Source organism: Canis aureus, chromosome 2 (assembly GCF_053574225.1).
Source record: "Canis aureus isolate CA01 chromosome 2, VMU_Caureus_v.1.0, whole genome shotgun sequence".
Taxonomy (NCBI): Eukaryota; Metazoa; Chordata; class Mammalia; order Carnivora; family Canidae; genus Canis; species Canis aureus.
In genome coordinates this window covers 40,871,910-40,890,434 of record NC_135612.1, presented here as the reverse complement: position 1 = coordinate 40,890,434, position 18,525 = coordinate 40,871,910, and the positions used below count along the sequence as shown (strand labels likewise).

Below are 18,525 nucleotides of genomic sequence, written 5' to 3'. Positions count from 1 at the left end.
CCAGTAAGTGCATGAAAAGATTTACTGATTGTTCAACATCTTTAGCCAGTAGGAAAATGCAAATTAAGACCATGATGATGGATGCCAGGGTGGCTCAGCAGTTTAGCGCCTGCCCTCAGCCCAGGGCATGATCCTAGAGTCCCGAAATCGAGTCCCACATTGGGCTCCCTGCATGGAGCCTGCATGGAATCTGTGTCTCTGCCTCTCTCTTTCTCTCTCTGTGTCTCTCATGAATAAATAAATAAAATAGTTTTTAAAAAAGACCATGATGAAATATCACTGCACATCTATAAGGATGGCTAAATGTTTTTTTAAATGTGACATCAAATTCTGATGAGGGTGTAGAGAAACTATCTCTCAGACATCATTATGAGAATATAGGATGGAACAACCATTCTGGAAAATAGTTTGGCAGTTTCTTAAAAAACAAACAAACAAACAAACAAACAAAAACACTTACATTATGACCTAGCATGTGCACTCCTGAACCTAGTTTAGCCTAGAGAAATGAAAACTTACATGCACACAGGAGTCTGTGCATGATTGTTCATAGCAGCTTTACTTGTAATAGGAACTGGACATAGCACAAAACTCTTAACACATGAATGGTTGAACATACAATGGAATATAATGTAGATAGAAACTGTAAATATATAAAATATGTAACATGTACCATACATATAAATATAATTCAAAGCATTATAAAGAAACTGAGAAAGAGGAACCCTCTTACACTGTTAGTGGGAATGAAAGCTGATGCAGCCACTCTGTAAAGCAGTATGGAAGTTCCTCAAAAAGTTAAAAATAGAGCTTCTCTACCACCTAGCCACTGCACTACTAGGTATTTACCCCAAGGATACAAATGTACTGATCCAAAGGGGCACCTACACCCCAACGTTCATAGCAGCAATGTCCACAATAGCCAAACTATGGAAAGAGACCAGATGCCCATCAATAGATTAATGTATGGGCAGCCCAGGTGGCTCAGCAGTTTAGCACTGCCTTCAGCCCAGGGCATGATCCTGGAGACCCAGGATCGAGTCCCATGTCAGGCTCCCTGCATGGAGCCTGCTTCTCCCTCTGCCTGTGTCTCTGCCTCTCTCTCTCCCTCTCGGTGTCTCTCATGAGTAAATAAATAAAATGTTTTTAAAAAATAGATGAATGTATAAAGAAGATGTGATGTGTATAGATACAGATATGTATAGATAGTGGACTATTACTCAGCCATCAAAAAAATGAAATCTTGCCATTTGCAAGACATGGATGGAACTAGAGAGTATTATGCTAAGTCAATCAGAGAACAACAATTATCATGTGATCTCAGTTATACGTAGAATTTAAGAAACAAAACAAAGGATCATAGGGGAAGGGAGGGAAAAATAAGACAATATGAAAACAGAGAGGGAGACAAATCATAAAAGACTCTTAATCATAGGAAACAAACTGAGGGTTGCTGGAGGGAGGAGATGGGGGGATGGGGTAACTGGGTGAGAGACACTAAGGAGGTCACGTGATGTAATGAGCACTAGGTGTTATATAAGACTGGTGAATCTTTGAATGCTACCTCTGAAACTAATAAAACACTATATATTAATTAATTGAATTTAAATAAAATAAAGAAATTCTTTGAAATATGCAACCACTCAGATTACTCTCAGAGGTTGAGCAGGAAATTTAAAAAAAACTCAAAAGATCACATTCTGTATGATTCCATTTGTATAACAACATTCTCAAAATGGTGAAATTATAGAGATGGAAGAGAGATCCGAAATTTGGGGATGGAGGGCAGTAGAGTGAGAGTGACTATAAAAGGAAGGGCTTAAAAGAGACTGATCTCAAAATGGATTAGTTCTGCATCTTGATCGTGGTAGTGATCACACAAATGTATACCTGTGACCAATGGCAGAATGATATACCCACATTGTACTAATGTCAAATTATTGTTTTTGATCTTGAACTACAGTTGTGTAAGTTGTCACCATTGGGGGAAATGGAGTTACAGAAACATAGATGCCCCTCAAGACTATCTTTGCAAGTTCCTATGAATCTCTATTTCAGGGCAAAAAGTAAAAAATAAAATAAATTTAAGTTAAAAAATAAGTGAAGTATAGTTCCACTTTAATAATATATAAAAACTGGCAAAAACATATCTCTGGTGTTAGAAGTCAGGATAGAGGTTATTCCAGTAGGACAGTGACAAGAAGGGGGCAGAAAGGAGACTTCTGGGCACAGATAATAATCTTGCATTTTGTGGTCTGAGTGTCCATTACATGAATGTGTCACTTTGTAACAACTCATGAAACTGAACACATAATTTGTGCTCTTTTCTGTAGAGTTCTTATATGCCAATGAAAGTTGTAATGAATGAAGTGACAAAGCATTTGGTTTCACATGGGATTACCCATGTGCTGATATGGATGAACATGTTCTGGAAGGCTGCATAGGAACAGTTTCCTTTGCAAAAAGGTGTTAGGAAGGGAGGCCTCCTTTTTGTTTTATACTTTTCTATGCTGTCTCAATTAAAATAAATACATGCTATTGAGCCTCTGGGCTGTCTTTAGCTAGAGTGCCACCCCTCTGGTTCCTCCTGGCCTCCGGGCTGGCTCCTGTGACATCACCACTTTGTGAGGATGGGGCTTTTAAGCCTCTTACCCACTAGAGTCTAGACAGATGTTGGTTGTGTGCAGTGAATCATTTAATCAATCCCTGTGGCTTTTCTCCCTAATGCAAGTGCTTTCCTGGAATGGCAGGCCTAGTGGGTTTTTCTCTTCTGGTCATACTGAATGCATACCTCACATCACCAGCTCATTCACTCCACTTACACAACCCGGCCTCCCTCCAAGCCCCACATCTCAAGGGAAGTCTTGGACAGAATAGAGAAAACATAGGCTTTGGAGCTAGACCCCAGTTCAAATCCTGGGTGGTTGTGCAGACTGTATAAACTCCCTCCCTGTGGGTAAGCCTTCATTTCCTCACGCACGAGATGGAAATACAGTGTGAAAATGAAGGAAACCTCATTTAAAATGGGGTCTGGATGACCTGAAGGAGGAGTTGTCATGTACTACCAGTCACCTTAAGAAGCAAACCTTGCATTCCCCAGAGAGAGGAAGCTTACTTTCCATTCCCCAGCAGGAAGAAGGAAGAATTTCTCCTTGCCCCGTAACAGCCCACCTAATGGGAACTCAGTAAAATACACTCCTAGGTTCCTCCTTTCCCTTATGAAAACAAGCCCCTCTATTCTATTCTCCAGCCTCGCCTATGGTTCACCATAGTTTCCTTATTCTGATTACAATTCCTCTGCTATTCCCAAATAAACTCATTTTGCTGGTAAAATAACTGGCTCTTTTCTTTGTTTTTTTTTAAATCAATAACATATACAGACTTAAGACTTAAAACTGCTATGAGGTTTAAGTGTGACCATATAAATAAATTGTTCCATGCAGCATCTGGCACATGATAAGAGCTTAATATATCAGTTCTCATCCCTGGGATCCTGCTGACCCATCCCTACCCGTCTCACCCTAAAATGACTCCTAATACACTTGTTTTCTAACCTATTCAGCAAGCAAACTAAGCTTACTTATGGCTATTTTATGCAGATTCCGGACTCAAACTTAACGGTTTCATCCCTGCAGTCAAATTCTGTACATGTCAATCCAGCACTTCTTTTGTGGACTTAGGAACTCCATGAAAAGCCAGGGCCATTTGTACAGTCCTTGAGAGCTATTTCCTATCTGTGTAATCTTGGGCAAGTCACAACACCCCTCTGAACCTCCATGTCCTTGTCCACATATTAATATATTGCTTCAGATGGGGATATTCCCATTATTCCCATCCTCATGAAGCTAATGGTGAAGAGCTGTGCTGTCCCAAAGAAATAGAATGGGAGCCACATTTATATCAAATGGTCTGGCAGTCACATTCAAGAAGCAAATAGAAACAGATAAGATATTAATATATTTTATTTGATGAATATATTAAAGATCATTTCAACATGTAATCCATATAAAAATGATTGACAAGATAGATACATTTTTACACTAAATCTTTAAAATTGCATGTTATTTGACACTTTGAGCCCTTCTTGCTTTGAATGAGCCTAATTTCAAGTCCTCGACAGCCACACATGACCCGTGGTGCCATCCCAGACAGCACACCTCCAGCCTTGTCCGTGGACTGAGTGAAGCATTTAGAGTTTCCTCTCCTGGCAGTTCCTAAGGGCACTCATCTCACTGAAGTCCTGTCCCCACTCTGTGTTGACCAGGGCCGGCTTCTGAGCATCTCAGCGGCCTACGGCGATCTGGAGACCGTCCGATACCTTCTCACCGAGAGACGGGTGGAACTGCCCACGGAGCCCACCGATGACAATCCAGCCGTGGTGGCAGCACATTTTGGGCATACTGACGTAGTACAGGAATTGCTGGAGTCTTTGCCAGGTAAATCCCAGGGCATGAGCTTCTTGCCTACCTCTCAGAAATCACCTCTTCTTGGGAAAAAGATAGGCATGGGTGTGGGGGGGAGTTTCCCTCAAAATGCTTGTTTCTTCACACTTTCACCAAGCAGGAGAACCAAAGATCTGGGGCATCAGACTGACAATCCAGAGTAAAGACTACCTGCTAACGGCTGTGCCACATCCCACACTCATTCCCCTTAGCTCAGGAGGTAAATTCTCTCACACTGTATTTGATAAAGATTTTGGATCTCTGCCCCCTTTTTATTTTTTTTAAAGATTTTATTTATTTATCTGACAGAGAGCACAAACAAGAGCAGCAGGCAGAGGGAGAGGAAGAAGCAGGCTCCCCACTGAGCAGGGAGCCCGATGTGGGGATTGACCCCAGGACCCTGGGATCACCACCTGAGCTGAAGGCAGACACTTAAACAACTGAGCCACCCAGGCACCCCCTCTGTCCCTTTTTTTAAAAATTTAATAGATTTTATCCTTTGGCAGTTTTAGATTTTCAGAAATGTTGATGTGAAAGTACAGAACATCCCCATATACCTCCCCGCCAAAAGTTCTTCCATTGTTGACATTCTGTGTCAGTGTCATCAGTTTGTCACAATTGAGGAACTCTTACTGACATATCCTTAGTAACCAGAGTGCAGAGTTTCCATTAGGGGTCACTCTTTGTGTTTGTATATTCTATGGGTTTTGACAAATGTATAATATGTATCCACTATTAGGGTACAATAATGAACAGTTTCACTGACCTCAGAGTCCTCTGGGCTCCACCCAGTCATCCCTCCCTCCCCCAACCCCCCTGGCAACCACTGATCTTTTTACTGTCTCTGTGTTTTGACTTTTATAGAACGTCATATAGTTGAGCTCGCACATTTTGTAGCCTTTTTAGATTAACTTCCTTTGCCTGATGGTATGCTTTTAAATTTCCTCCATGCCTTTCCATGGCTTGGTAGTCCATTTCTTCATATCCCTGAATAATATCCCACTGTCTGGATGTAGCATGCTATGTGGTGTTTCTAGTAACATGTAATTTTTTTTTTTCTTGGCTGATAGACTCAAGGTGTCCTGTTGTCTTTTAATTTCCTCTGGTGGCCTTGAATGTCCAGGAAGGCATGCCTACAGCTATAGGCCAAGACATTACCTTAGCGATGGCCTTTGGGAGTTAGGTTTCGGTTTGGGAGTGAGGCCAGCTTCATGGGCATGCAACGGTGTGGGCCCTGCACTCAGAAGGGCCGTGCTTGGTTTAACACTCTGCAGTCATCATCTTGAAATCTTTGATAATTTTTAAACAAGGGGCTCAGCTTTGTGTTTTGCATTGGTCTCCACAGATTATGGAACCGTCCTGTCAGGAAAGTTGTCCAAGAGTGTGCTTTGAGTAGATTTGTGCTCAGACTTGTACCCCCTTCATATGTCTGGAGGGAGAATGAGGTTAAGGGTAAGAATCAGGATCATGTTGTGGTCCACAGGTGGAGATTGGGTCCAGCGAGACATAGGAAGACAAAGAGGAGCCTGGGCACCCCAGAGGGCAGACTCCCTCTCTTCAGGGATCCCCATGATTAGCTCTGTCATCACCCCAAAGCATCTACACCAGCTGGCTCACAACCTAATGGTGCGGTTTGCATTTCCTGAGCATTCACCATATGAGTCTCTCACTACTGCATTGCCAGGCATTCTGCAGAACTTGAGAGACCTGGAGACTTTTTTAAAAGGTGATCCCAGATCTTTCATAGCTCCTGGGTAAGCAGAAGAAATCGAAACAGAAAGGAGTAATTCCATGCAGTGTCCCCATGCTGAGGTTGAAGTAATTACATAGCGGTCTGGGAGCACACATAGAGAATGGTCTTGTCTGGGTGCAGGACAGGGTCTTCATAAGGAGCTGACATCTGAGCCGGGTTTTGCAGGGTGAGTAGGAGTTTACTTGGCAGACAAGAGAGGGAAGCACTGAGATGGTCCACTTTTGCAGAGCAGGGAGCTTGGCTGGATCTGAGGATGGTTTTCAGCTGCCTTGGAGCATCCTATCTTCAACCCAACTAGGGACAGAGTTTCTGAGACCAAAGGAGTCTAGAGCATTGTTCTGGACGCTGCAGGAAGTACAGAGATGGGCAAAACAGTGGGTGTCCCTGTGAATTTCCAAGCCGGAGGGGAAGGCAGCCACTATCAGGAGTCTGTCGGTAAGACCAGAAGACACACAAAGATACAGCCAGAGAACAAGGGAGGGTTTGAGAAGAGGAGAGATGAGAGGCTCATGGGGGTAGGTACATCATTGTATAGCTATAGACATCATTTGAAATATATGATTACATCATGCCTCATCTCTGTAGCTGAGCAGAGGTGGAGCAGAGGAGGAAGAGGAAGGCTGGAGGCTCTAATAGGGCTCTTTTGGAGTATCCTTGGATTTGGGCCTCAGAAAATACATGTAGGGGGCTGCCTGGGTGTCTCAGTCAGTTAGGTGTCTGCCTTCTGCTCAGATCATGATCTTAGGGTCCTGGGATCCAGTCCTGCATCAGGCTCCCTGCTCAGTGGGAGTGTGCTTGCTCCTCTTTCTCTACCCCTCCTCCTTGTTCATTCTCTTTCTCTCTCTCTCTCAAATAAAATAAAATCTTTAAAAAGAAAAGAAAATACGAGTAAGGCTTTCATACGGTTAAAAGAGCACCCTTTGGTTTCAAGTGTTTAAATCCTTTAGCTTTGCAGGGTTTAAGTTTTGACTTTGCCATTTACCAACTGTGGGACTTTTGGGAAGTCCCCAAACCTCTCTGAGTTTTGATGTCCTCATACTAAAATCATGGCTATGAAATATAGCCTATTACAGCCTCCTCAAATGGGTGTACAGCCATCCTCAACAGAAGGCAGCAGCATGAGGACTGGATCTCTCTTCTCTAGATATCGTTGCAGTAAGCGCGTTGGGGATCCCTGGTTAATAATCAGGGATCCTGATTGCCTACCACCTCCTTGAAGTTGTTAATCCTAGTTATCAGAGGGAGAAGAAGGGACATTTATTTAGCATCTGCTACAGCCCAGGCAGTGCGCCAAGTGCCCTCTCTGCTGGATTTTCATTTCCTCCATCCCGACTTCACCCCTGTTTCCTGGTCAATTTCCTATCATGAAGAGGAGGGCCACTCTCTCCATGCTTGGAAGCACTTTGTTCCTAAGGACTCTGGAAATGAGACAATGTGATGATGCAATTGGGAAGTGTCAGTGTGGAGGATGAGATCATTTTTCCATGGCCTCTACATCCAAAAGAGATTGCATTTCTTTGAACTTGCAGATACTGTAATATTTCAGCCCACACTGTCCCTGCTCATTCAGTGTGCTCACTGTTATTTCCTCCTTGAATTAAGTTGGTGGTTGTTGTAGGGAGTAACTCTCAAAGTTTTAGGCTGGACAGTTAGATCTGTTTCTTTCATCAAAGCCTTTTTTCTTTTATTTTTGAAAGTAATATATGTATTTACAGATCATTTAGAAATGCAGAAAAGTGTTAGTATGCTAAAAACATAATGACAAATAATGAGTTAGAACGTATAAAGCCAGGTACTTGACATACATAATGTCACGCAATCCTCACATTACGCTTGGGAGGATTTGTGTTTTCATTTCCATTTTACCAATAGGTAAACTGAGTCATGGAGAAGTTAAGAAATTTGTTTAAGATGACACCGCTAAGGGGTGCCTTGGTGGCTTAGTCGGTTAAGTGTCTGCCTTCCACTCAGGTCATGATCCCAGGGTCCTGGGATCGAGCCCTGCATCGGACTCCCTGCTCAGTGGGGACCCTGCTTCTCCCTCTCTGTCTGTGGCTCCCCCTGTTTGTGCTCGCTCTTAAAATCTTAATAAAATAAAATAAAATAAAAGATTACACAGCTAAACTATTTTAACCCTAAGCTACTTGTCTTCAAAGCCCATGTCTCTGTATGTATTGATACTCTGGGGAGGAGGTCAAGGCTAGGGATAGGGAGAGAGGTGAGGTACATGGTCACAATCCCACTACCCAGAGATAATACTGCAACACTGGGGTGGTACATTTGGTCTTCTTTCCACACATACATTTTTTAATTCAGTTACAATCATACCATATATAGTGTTTTGAATGCTTTTTCCTCACTTGGCATTATGTGATGAGCAAGTGGGTTTATAATGATGTGGGAATATGCAATCCATGAGAACTATTCCAGAAAATACTACCAACTTGACAGAAGGGACTTTCAGCTGGAAACAGGACAGCTCGATTTATCAATGGTCCAAGGGGAGATCAGAGTGGTTACAACCAAAACCCTTCAATGGTACTTTCCCGTTGCCCTGTCATCTCCTGCTAGGTCCCTGCAGCCCCCAGCGCCTGCTGAACTGGATGCTGGCTTTGGCTTGCCAACAGGGGCACCTGGGGCTGGTGAAGCTCCTCGTCCTGACACACGGGGCTGACCCGGAAAGCTATGCAGTCAGGAAGAACGAGTTTCCTGTCATCGTGCGCTTACCCCTCTATGCGGCCATCAAGTCAGGTGAGTCCCCCAGTCAATCCTATCCATGGGAACCCTTGCAGGTTTGAGATGTGGGATGATGTCTTCCCCCTCACCTCTAGCTCTTGAAGTGCCTCTGTGGAAACATTTGCAAAGTCCATTACTTGCCTCTTTTTCAAAATGTCTGCACCTTCCCTCATTTACCCCATTCACCTCTTGCAAGGGGATCTCAATGACAGGGACAAACTGTGGCAGATGGAACCATAGTAGGGGGCACTCCACAGGACAGAGGCCCACAGAAAGTCACTCACTAACAGGAACTTGACATCTCAAGAGAAGTAATAGAGAAGTTCTACCACACAACTACCCTTTTCATTCCCATCTCACATACTAGCATCTGCCATTCTGGACAGCTCTGACACACTCTACATCTGGATGCCATTTCCTGTCCTTTAGGAAACGAAGACATCGCCATATTCCTGCTGAGACATGGGGCTTTCTTCTGTTCCTACATCTTACTGGACAGCCCTGACCCCAGCAAACATCTCCTCAGGAAGTATTTCATCGAAGCTAGTGCCTTGGCCAGCAGTTGTCCAGGAAAAATGGTGAGTAGTCACTGCCTGTGGATGAATGCATAAAGAACAGGTGGTACACGTATACGATGGAATATTTTTCCATCACAAGCAAGGAAAACATCCTGCCATTTTCAACAACATAGACAGATTTTAAGGGCACTGTGCTGAACAAAATGAATCAGACACAGAAAGACAAATACTTATATGATCTCACTTCTATGTGGAATCAGAAAAAAACAAACTCAGAAACAGAGTAGATGATTTGCCAGGGGCTGGAAGGTACAGAAAATGGGGAGATGTTGGTCATAGGGTACAGGCTTCAGTTACAAGATGAATAAGTTCTGGAGATCTAAAATACAGCTCTGTGATTATAATTAATAATACTGTACTATATACTTGAAAGCTGTGAAAAGAGTACGTCTTAAGTGTTCTCACCACAGGAAAAAAAAAAGTGGTAACTGGATAACATCATACAGGTGTTAGCTAACACCATTTGCATTTCCCCTAATGTGTGTTGCCTGTTACTGTTTGTTGATTATTTTCCTGAAGGGTTGGTCATCTCTTATCATTTTGGACAGTCTTTTTGTATATCACATATTAAACCTCCTTTTATCATACATGGTACCAGTATCTCCCCCAATCCCTTATTTTTCTTCTGTCTGTTATCTTTGTGATAATGAAGATATGAGAATATGTAATCAAATATATTTTTCATTAATGGCATCTGGGCTATATGAGAAGGTCATTTCCCCCTCAATTTTATATAAATATTCTCCTCCTGAGGTATCTCATAATATTTTTTATTATTTTGGTTTTGACATTTGAAGCCTCAGTTTTTCTGAAAAACATATTTATTTGTATGTGAGGTATGAGGGAGAGAATATAGCTTTCATCTTTTCTAATTGGGTGATCAATTATTATGGCACAATTTTTGATTAGAGCTTCCTTTTCCTTCTGAATTGAAATGTCATCATTGTTATTTTCCCCGGTATCTATCTGTATGCATTTTGGGATTCTCTGTACTGTTCCTATTAATGTGTTTCTATGTTTGCCATACTGTCTTGGGAACACACATTTCATTTAAGTCTTACAGCCTGTTAATGCATGTTTTCTACTTATTGTTTGTTTTTTTTTCTTTGAAAAATATTTTGTTCTTCCATTTTGTTAATATCCTACAGTGACTTTATTTGTGCAGAGTTCATGTTCTTTAATGAGACTTTGTATTTTATTTATTTTGTATTATTTTTCATATTTTAATGAGATTTTATAGTTTTCTTCATAGAGAGCCTGGATCTATAATGTTTATTTGTGGCTTCTTTCTTGTTTTTGCCACTATTTGAATGGAATATAATTCTTTTCCATTTCTATTTCTAACCCAATGTTACTGGTATGGAGAAAAGCTCTTCTGTTTATTTATGTTTTATCTAGTACCTTTACCAATTTCTTTTATTAATTCTAATAGTTTCTAGAAGAATTCCTTGAGACTGTTGGTATGTGATAAAAGCACGTGTAAATTCCAAATAGGTTTGTCCCTCTTTTTCTATTATTTATATAACTTATTTTATTTCATGTCTCATGGTACCACTAGAATTTTCAAGAGTTGAATCATGGTGATAGCAGATTCATCTCTCTTGTTCCTGATTTTAAAGGTCTTGACCTCAGCAATTTATAGGCATTTGCTGTAGATTTTTGGTAAATAGACTGTTGTTAGATTTAGGTAGTTTCCATGTATTCTTTTTTTGCTTCAGAGTTTTTACTAAGAAAGATTGCTGGATTTTGTTAAATCCATTTTTGGCAGCTGCTGATATATTCATGGAGCTTTTCTGTTTTGATTTGTTGATGTAACGAATGATGATAATATATTTCCCTTTTCATTTTTGATGTTGGACAGTTTTACTTTTTCTCTTTTATAAACTTAATCAGACCAAACAGGCATTTACATGTTCAAGTGGTCTTGTCAGAGGACTTGTTAGATTTTATTCATTTCTTTTTGGGGAAGCAATTTGTTCTGTTTGTTATTTCATTAACTTTAGCTTCTATCCCTACTAAAACCTTCATGTTTTCTTGAGTATTTTATTTGTCTCTGAGTATGTTGGGTGTTGTGGTTAAGGCAAGGCCATGGCATGAGACTTATGGCCTAATCTGGGCTCCAGACCTTCATCTGGTAACTTTTCCTCTCTGTGTTTCCTCATCTGAGAGGTAAGAAAAATAAAGAGAGAGAAAGTATCTGTCTCAGAAGGATGCTTGACAATGAAACGTGGTAATATTGGTAACATTCTAAAACCAATGCCTGGCACATAGTAAGTACCTAATAGATGATAACTATTATTATTGGAGTTACTTTTTGGATTTATTGAGTTAAATATTTCAGTCTTTTTTCCTCTAATTTTAGCTTGTCAGTTGCATCATACAAGTCTTTCAGGTGCTGCCAATTTGTGCTGGATTTCTTTATCAGAATCTAAAATACACACATATGTACACATATACATATTTATAAATATACATGTATATATGTTTATACATACATATATATATTTCCTACTTCTGATTTTTTTCTAGTTCTTCACATTGTTCTATCAAGTTGTTGCTTCATATGCCTGGTTTATGGCTTTATGACCTGTTTTGACGTATTTTGATGTATTTCATTATGTCAAATACCTGCTTTAATCCTGTTCATGCTTTTATCCTTAAAATTGGGATTGTCTGCTCTCCACATGGCCACACTGCATTCTTTTTCTTTGCATCAACATTGTACAAGTTTTCCCAGACATTCATCTTCAGTTTTTTCATTGTCTTAGGTGTATTTCTTATAAACAGCATTTAGTTTTTCATCCCTCCTCAGAGTATCTTTGAGGAATTCACTCAATTCACTTTTCTGTGGGACCTGTCATACTGATTTATTACTTCCATCTTTTTGTATCATATTTTTTGCTATTCCCTTTTAACTGTTCCCTTATTTTTGCTGGTTTCCTAGTTTTTAAAGAATACCAATATTCTTATTGATAGTAAATGTACAATAAATATTAAATATTAGCCTCACATTGTAAAAGGAAATACTTACCATGCAGCCCTTATCTTTATATTGTGCTTGGTGTTTTTTCCAACACTTTCTTATCTTACTTGATCAACTCAATAAGAACTGCAGGGAATAGAATCTGTTTTCCAGATGAAAATATTATGGTTTAGAGACATTCTGTTACTTGTTCAAGGACAGCAAATACTAAACAGTATCAGCCCAGAACCTGAGTCTTTCGAACTCAAGGCTTTTCTCATTTCATGATTCACGAACTATACCTCAGTACATCATGATTGTCATACTTTTCTGTACAATAACTCCCTGGGAACTTTTAAAAACCCCAGTGCTCATGACAGACCTGATACTAATTGAATCTGAATCTCAGATGGACCTGCATCAGTTTGGCTTTTAAAATTCCCCGGGTGATTCCAGTGTGCACCCAAGCTTGAGAGCTGGTAACTTTGATCTTCTTGGCTAAACATTAAAAGCAGAAATGGTTGGCATCTTTATCTGCCATCTTTTCTACAGGGCAACTCCAGCTCTGCTTGCCAAGATAGGCATAGCGCATAAAAGTGATTATTGCATTTTAAGAAAGACAATGTTACTTTTCTTCTCCTTGGCCTAGAAGAGAAAATGAAATTACAGTGCAGGCTGAATCATAAGGATTTTTTGGGCTTCCTCAAAGCAGGTGCTATTTTCACTATTCACATGAATTTCAAAGGCAAGTGCCTTGCAGTGGGTGTGTCTGGCTGCCTGTGATCTAGAACCTGTAATAGCACATTCCTTCAGTGCTGCTGGCAGAAGACAGGGAGGCAGGCAGCCCAGAGGGATCCAGCAGTCAGGAAGGATGACTCAGGAACCAGAGGTAAGTGCTGGTACCTTCCCAGGTGTACCTGGGAGTACCTGTAAGTGTGGGTTTCCCAGGTGTGCAGTGGGTTTGAACTGGCGTTTTTGGTCCTGAATAGTAGGTAGGGGCAGTCATTAAAAGGGTGCTTTGCTGCCCTGTATACATGGTCTAAAAACTCCTTGGCTTTGCTGGCATTCATGGCAGTGACCTTGCTGAATTAGTCATCTTGTCTTTGGTGTGTTTATGCTTTGCCTCCTCCACCAGCTAGTGGGTGTTTTTTGTTTGTTTGTCCTTTAATGTAATTACTGCTTCTGTGGAAGCCACTGCCAGGTTCAGAACCTTCCTGTGTGTCTCTGGGTCAGGCATCCCCTCATTCCCAGCCTGCCAGAACCTGCGTCTGCCCACAAACAAGGAACTGCAGAGAAGCCCATATTGGTTGTGTTGGTATTTGGTAAGGAAATTTCCAAAAGCCCACACTACGTGGTCTGGACATACTTTTAGAACAGCAAACACAAAGCCAAGTCGGACCTGGCCAGAGATGCTTCTTGGCTCCAGTTTGTTGGCACCCCTCTTGAAAACTGCCAAACTCCTGCCTGAACATTTAATGAGACAGTCCACGTTCATGGCAAGGGTCCTGTCAATGTTTGCCTTTGCTTTGTTGCCATGAGAAATAGCAACATTTTGATGCTGGCATGCCCAGAAAGGAGCAGGAAAACTCAAAAATGCCAGGAAAGGCCGCCTAAGCAGGTCCTGGAATATGATCGATGATGTTTGTCTCCAGTCAGGAGGTAGAGGGCCAGGCTATAGGGCTTTCTGGGGCTATTCTGAGTGTTGCAAGTAGACAAGAGCTGGAATTAATTTTGAAACAACCCAGTGGAGAAATTATTAATTTCCTCTTAAAAGTCTCTAATGGTTTTAAATCTGGCAGCTCACCTAGAGAGGAACATTTATCATTATTACCGTCATCATCATCATTCTTTGGATCAGTTCTGGCTTATGTACCTTAAAAATTCCTGGTGGCCCACCATTCAGATGCCTGTGTCTGTGCTCAGAGAGAAACATCCTGGCTGCACATTTTCAGATCCGAAGCAGGCTTTTTCCATCCATGGGACCTGCTGCGTCTGAGGACTTGTGTTTGCAGGATGCTCAGAAAGGATAAGAGGCAGCAAATATGGCCTCCTGGATGTTTCTGAAGCCTTCGTGAGAGGTTGATAGAGTTGGCTGAGTGGGGGGTGTGTGCTCCCGAGAGACCCTGAGGCACTGTGGGCAAGCAGCCTTTCCTGAGGGACCCTGAGTCCTCTGGGAAACACCCTTGTCTTGGGTAAGGCCTCACACTTGGTGCAAAGAGTTTTTATTCCAGAGTTCTATGCTTTCCAGAGCATTTCAACATACACAGATTCCCACCTTCCTGGTCCCTCACACCTTGCTCACAGCTGGCAGCATAGCAGGTGTAGGAACCAGTGTCTCCAGAATTCAGGCTCTGGACCAGCAGTGACCCAGTAGATAAAGAGGCAGAGCTAGGTACAGATTCACTGCCCAGGTCCTGGCCTCTTCACCACTCACTTGGGTGAGAGGAAGAGAGAGTCTTTCATCAGCCCCTCAAAAGTTGTGAAGGCACACTCAGAACTGCTCAGGCCTCTGTCCATCCATTCAGCTTTTCCTGTGCCCTAGTGAGGAATTTAGCTAATCATTCCACTTGTGTCCATTTTCTCTAGTTTCCAACTACTGAATCTTTACCTGCCCTTAGGCCTTCCTTATTTGGATGCTTTCCCTGTGGCTACTACCCATGCTATTAGTTCTCCTTAAAACCTGAAATCAGGTAGCAAGATGAGCCAGTAGATCCAGTGAGCCAGTTACTCTATAACCTTTCAAGGAGGTGTTCATGACAAACTTCCTACTAGACTTAAAACACAAGACAAAGCAGCAGTGTTAGAAACCACTTCTACGGGGCACCTGGGTGGCTCAGTGGTTGAGTGTCTGCCTTTAGCTTGGGTCGTGATCCTGGGGTCCTGGGATCGAGTCCTGCAACAGGCTTCTCACAGGGAGCCTGCTTCTCCCACTGTCTATGTCTCTGCCTCTCTCTGTGTCTCTCATAAGTAAGTAAATAAAATCTTTTTAAAAAATTTAAAAAAGGAACCACTTGTACTTGGTTCAAATGGAGGAAATTATTAATAAAACAGAGATGCAGAAATAGTAAAACTATTATTTAGCTTACATGATCAACTGGAGAATATAGTCAGGGAACAATGAGAAGAAAATGTTCGATGTCATTGCAACCATGGGTATCAGCATAGACAACTGTGTATCAATTGTATATCATCAGTCAGTATAGACATTTGTAATGATACAAATAAATTTCAAACAGGTAAGAGTTAAAATTGGAAACTCATCAGAATATATTTTTAAAAGGGCATTTATCCCACTTGTAAAAAGGGAGATGATTCCATGATCATTTTTACAAATATACAAATGATATAAAGGTACATTGTCAGAAATAAGATGAGTGATTTATATATTAAAGCAAAATACTTGTAGGAAAATATAATTTTAAAAAGAAATATATTGGGATCCCTGGGTGACTCAGCGGTTTGGCGCCTGCCTTCCGCCCAGGGCGTGATCCTGGAGACCCGGGATCGAATCCCACGTCGGGCTCCCTGCTTGGAGCCTGCTTCTCCCTCTGCCTGTGTCTCTGCCTCTCTCTCTATCTCTCTCTGTCTCTCATGAGTAGATAAATAAAATCTTTAAAATATATATATATATATATATATATATATATATATATATATACATACAGAAAAGAGAGCAATGAAGTTTTCTGAAAAAAAAAAGAACTCACCAAAACACCAGTAGGTCACTGATACAGTGTACATGTCAGCTGATCATTAAACTTAATTCAGCCAATGTTTATAGATCACCCACCAGATGCTCAGGACTCAGCAGTGACCAAGCCAGGACCATGACCCTTGCCATCGCATTGCTTACAGATGCCACTGGGCAAGAAGAGAAATGAAGAGTTTTACATAGAAGAAACACAGCCAGTACATCATGGCATGAACACAGATATAACTCCATTGACAATTACAGAAATTCAAATTAAAACAACTTGAAAGGACTGACACAAACCTATTAAACCAGCAAAAATAAACATGAATACTGAGTAAGACACTTGGCAGGGTCGTAGAGAAATGGGCACACCAATCAATGCCTTACTGCTGGCACTGTAAATCCGTTCCATATGTGTGGAAAGTCATTGGCATCATGTGACAAAAGCCATAAAACTCTTCTCCCAGCAAACTGTTCTGAATTTGGTATTTCCTTTCTGAAAGATACCTCTAGGACATAATTCAAAAGGAAAAAAAAGCAATTCCCACACACATGGTCAAAGCACTGCTATTTGTAATGAGAAGTTAGGGGAAGGAAAGAGAAATGTCCAGCTGCAGGAGGAAACTATACCATCCATGCTATACCTTCAGGGTGGACAGCAGAGAGCCAGGAAGAAGCACGCCTGTCTCCTCAGCACTCAGCACGCCAGGCTCCTTGACCCAGGATACCCTTCAAATCTTAACCCTATACAACATCCTCAGGAAGGTTCCTTTGACCCCTAGTCCTGATCCGATTCCCCCTTATATCTCCCCAAGCTTCCTGCCCATGACATTCTCATCTAATGTCAACTCCCTTATTTGAAAGAACAATTCTCAAAAGCAGAGAATTTAGCCAAGTTGGCTTACCCTGTGTTTGACCCCCCAGTGTAGGGCTGGAACAGAATAAACAGATGGTTGCATGGATGGATGAATTTATGGATGGATGGTTGGATGGACGGATGGTTGGATGGTTGGATGGTTGAAACTTTATATATGCAGTAAATCTCCCATTTACGTAAGACTTCATAGCTGACAAAGAACTTTGCCAAACATTCTACTTTAATCACCTATAAGGTAGAAATTTTTGTCTTTATTTAAAAGTTGAGAAAGCCGAAGGTTCTCTCAACAGCAAGTTAACAGTAGGTTAACTGCAGACATTTCGGGCTTCCCCCTCCCCCCCTTCTCAAATAGATGTTGGCAAAATTAACTTGGAACTAGTGACGGAATATTTCTTGTAAGCTTCCTATTTTTAAAAGGAATGACTGAAATACTACAGGAGAAAAAAGCATAGTGATTTTTTAAAAGAAAAAACCTCTATTTAAAAAGGTTTTAGTGAAGAAAAAGTGATACATTTTATTAAACACCTTTTGGCATTCAGATATTCTTTTTTAAAAGATTTTGTTTATTCATGAGAGACGCAGAGAGAGGCAGAGACGCAGGCAGAGGGAGAAGCAGGCTCCCTGTGGGGAGCCCGATGCAGAATCAATCCCTGGACCTGAGATCACAACCTGAGTTGAAGGCAGACGCTCAACCACTGAGTCACCCAAGTGCCCCCAGATATTCTTAACTACAGAGACCAAACTGGTGGTTACCAGAGGGCAGGAGGGGGGTGAGGGGTGGGGAATGGGGGAAACAGATGATGGGGATTAAGGAGGGCACTTGTGATGAGCACCAGGTGATGTATGAAAGTGTCACATCACTATATTAAACACCTGAAACTAATATAACACTGTACGTTAGCTCCACCAGAATTTTTAAAAATTAATAAAAAATTAAAAATGAAGAAAAACTTTGAAATAAAATACTAAAAAAGAATTATATTGGATTAGGAAGTGTTGTGGAGTGACTCTCCAGTTATTTTCCTTATTTATCTTAATACATTATTTTGTTTTTCTCTTTTTATGTTACTCTGAGAATTTTTTGTTTTGTAAGTATATCTTGCATTTCAAACTTGTCATTTGGTTCTTTAGCTGTGGCCAAAGACAGCATTTCCCATAACTTAAGCATTGTTTTTACACTGGTCACCAGGTTGTCATTTTCATTCTCAGACTATTAAAGGTACGTTTAAAGCTTTTTAATTTAGTAAGTTGATTATTGACTTTATTATTTTTTTCAAAGACCCTTGACTTGGCTTTATTTATTGACTTCCTTGTCTTGACTTCATTCCAGCATTTCTCTATGCTTAGTCTAATTATCTTAATTTTCCTGTTTTCTTTTAGCTTTCTACTCTGACTAGGGTGGGGTTGCTTTACTATGTTTCACTTTTTTTTTTTTTTGCAACTGTAATCAGAGTTGTGCGCTGTCTTTTCCATTACTTGTAAT

General features: G+C 41.0%; 1 protein-coding gene across 6 annotated transcripts in view; it reads left to right on the top strand.

The window, feature by feature from the left end:
* Positions 1-18,525, top strand: part of LRRK1 (leucine rich repeat kinase 1) — a 121,604-nt gene that overhangs the window by 43,362 nt on the left and 59,717 nt on the right. For all 6 annotated transcript variants that reach the window (XM_077869462.1, XM_077869494.1, XM_077869476.1 and 3 more), the window contains 3 exons: positions 4,265-4,436; positions 8,767-8,946; positions 9,361-9,509. In XM_077869462.1, coding sequence (XP_077725588.1) covers positions 4,265-4,436; positions 8,767-8,946; positions 9,361-9,509 — 501 coding nt within the window. The remainder of the gene's footprint in view (positions 1-4,264; positions 4,437-8,766; positions 8,947-9,360; positions 9,510-18,525) is intronic.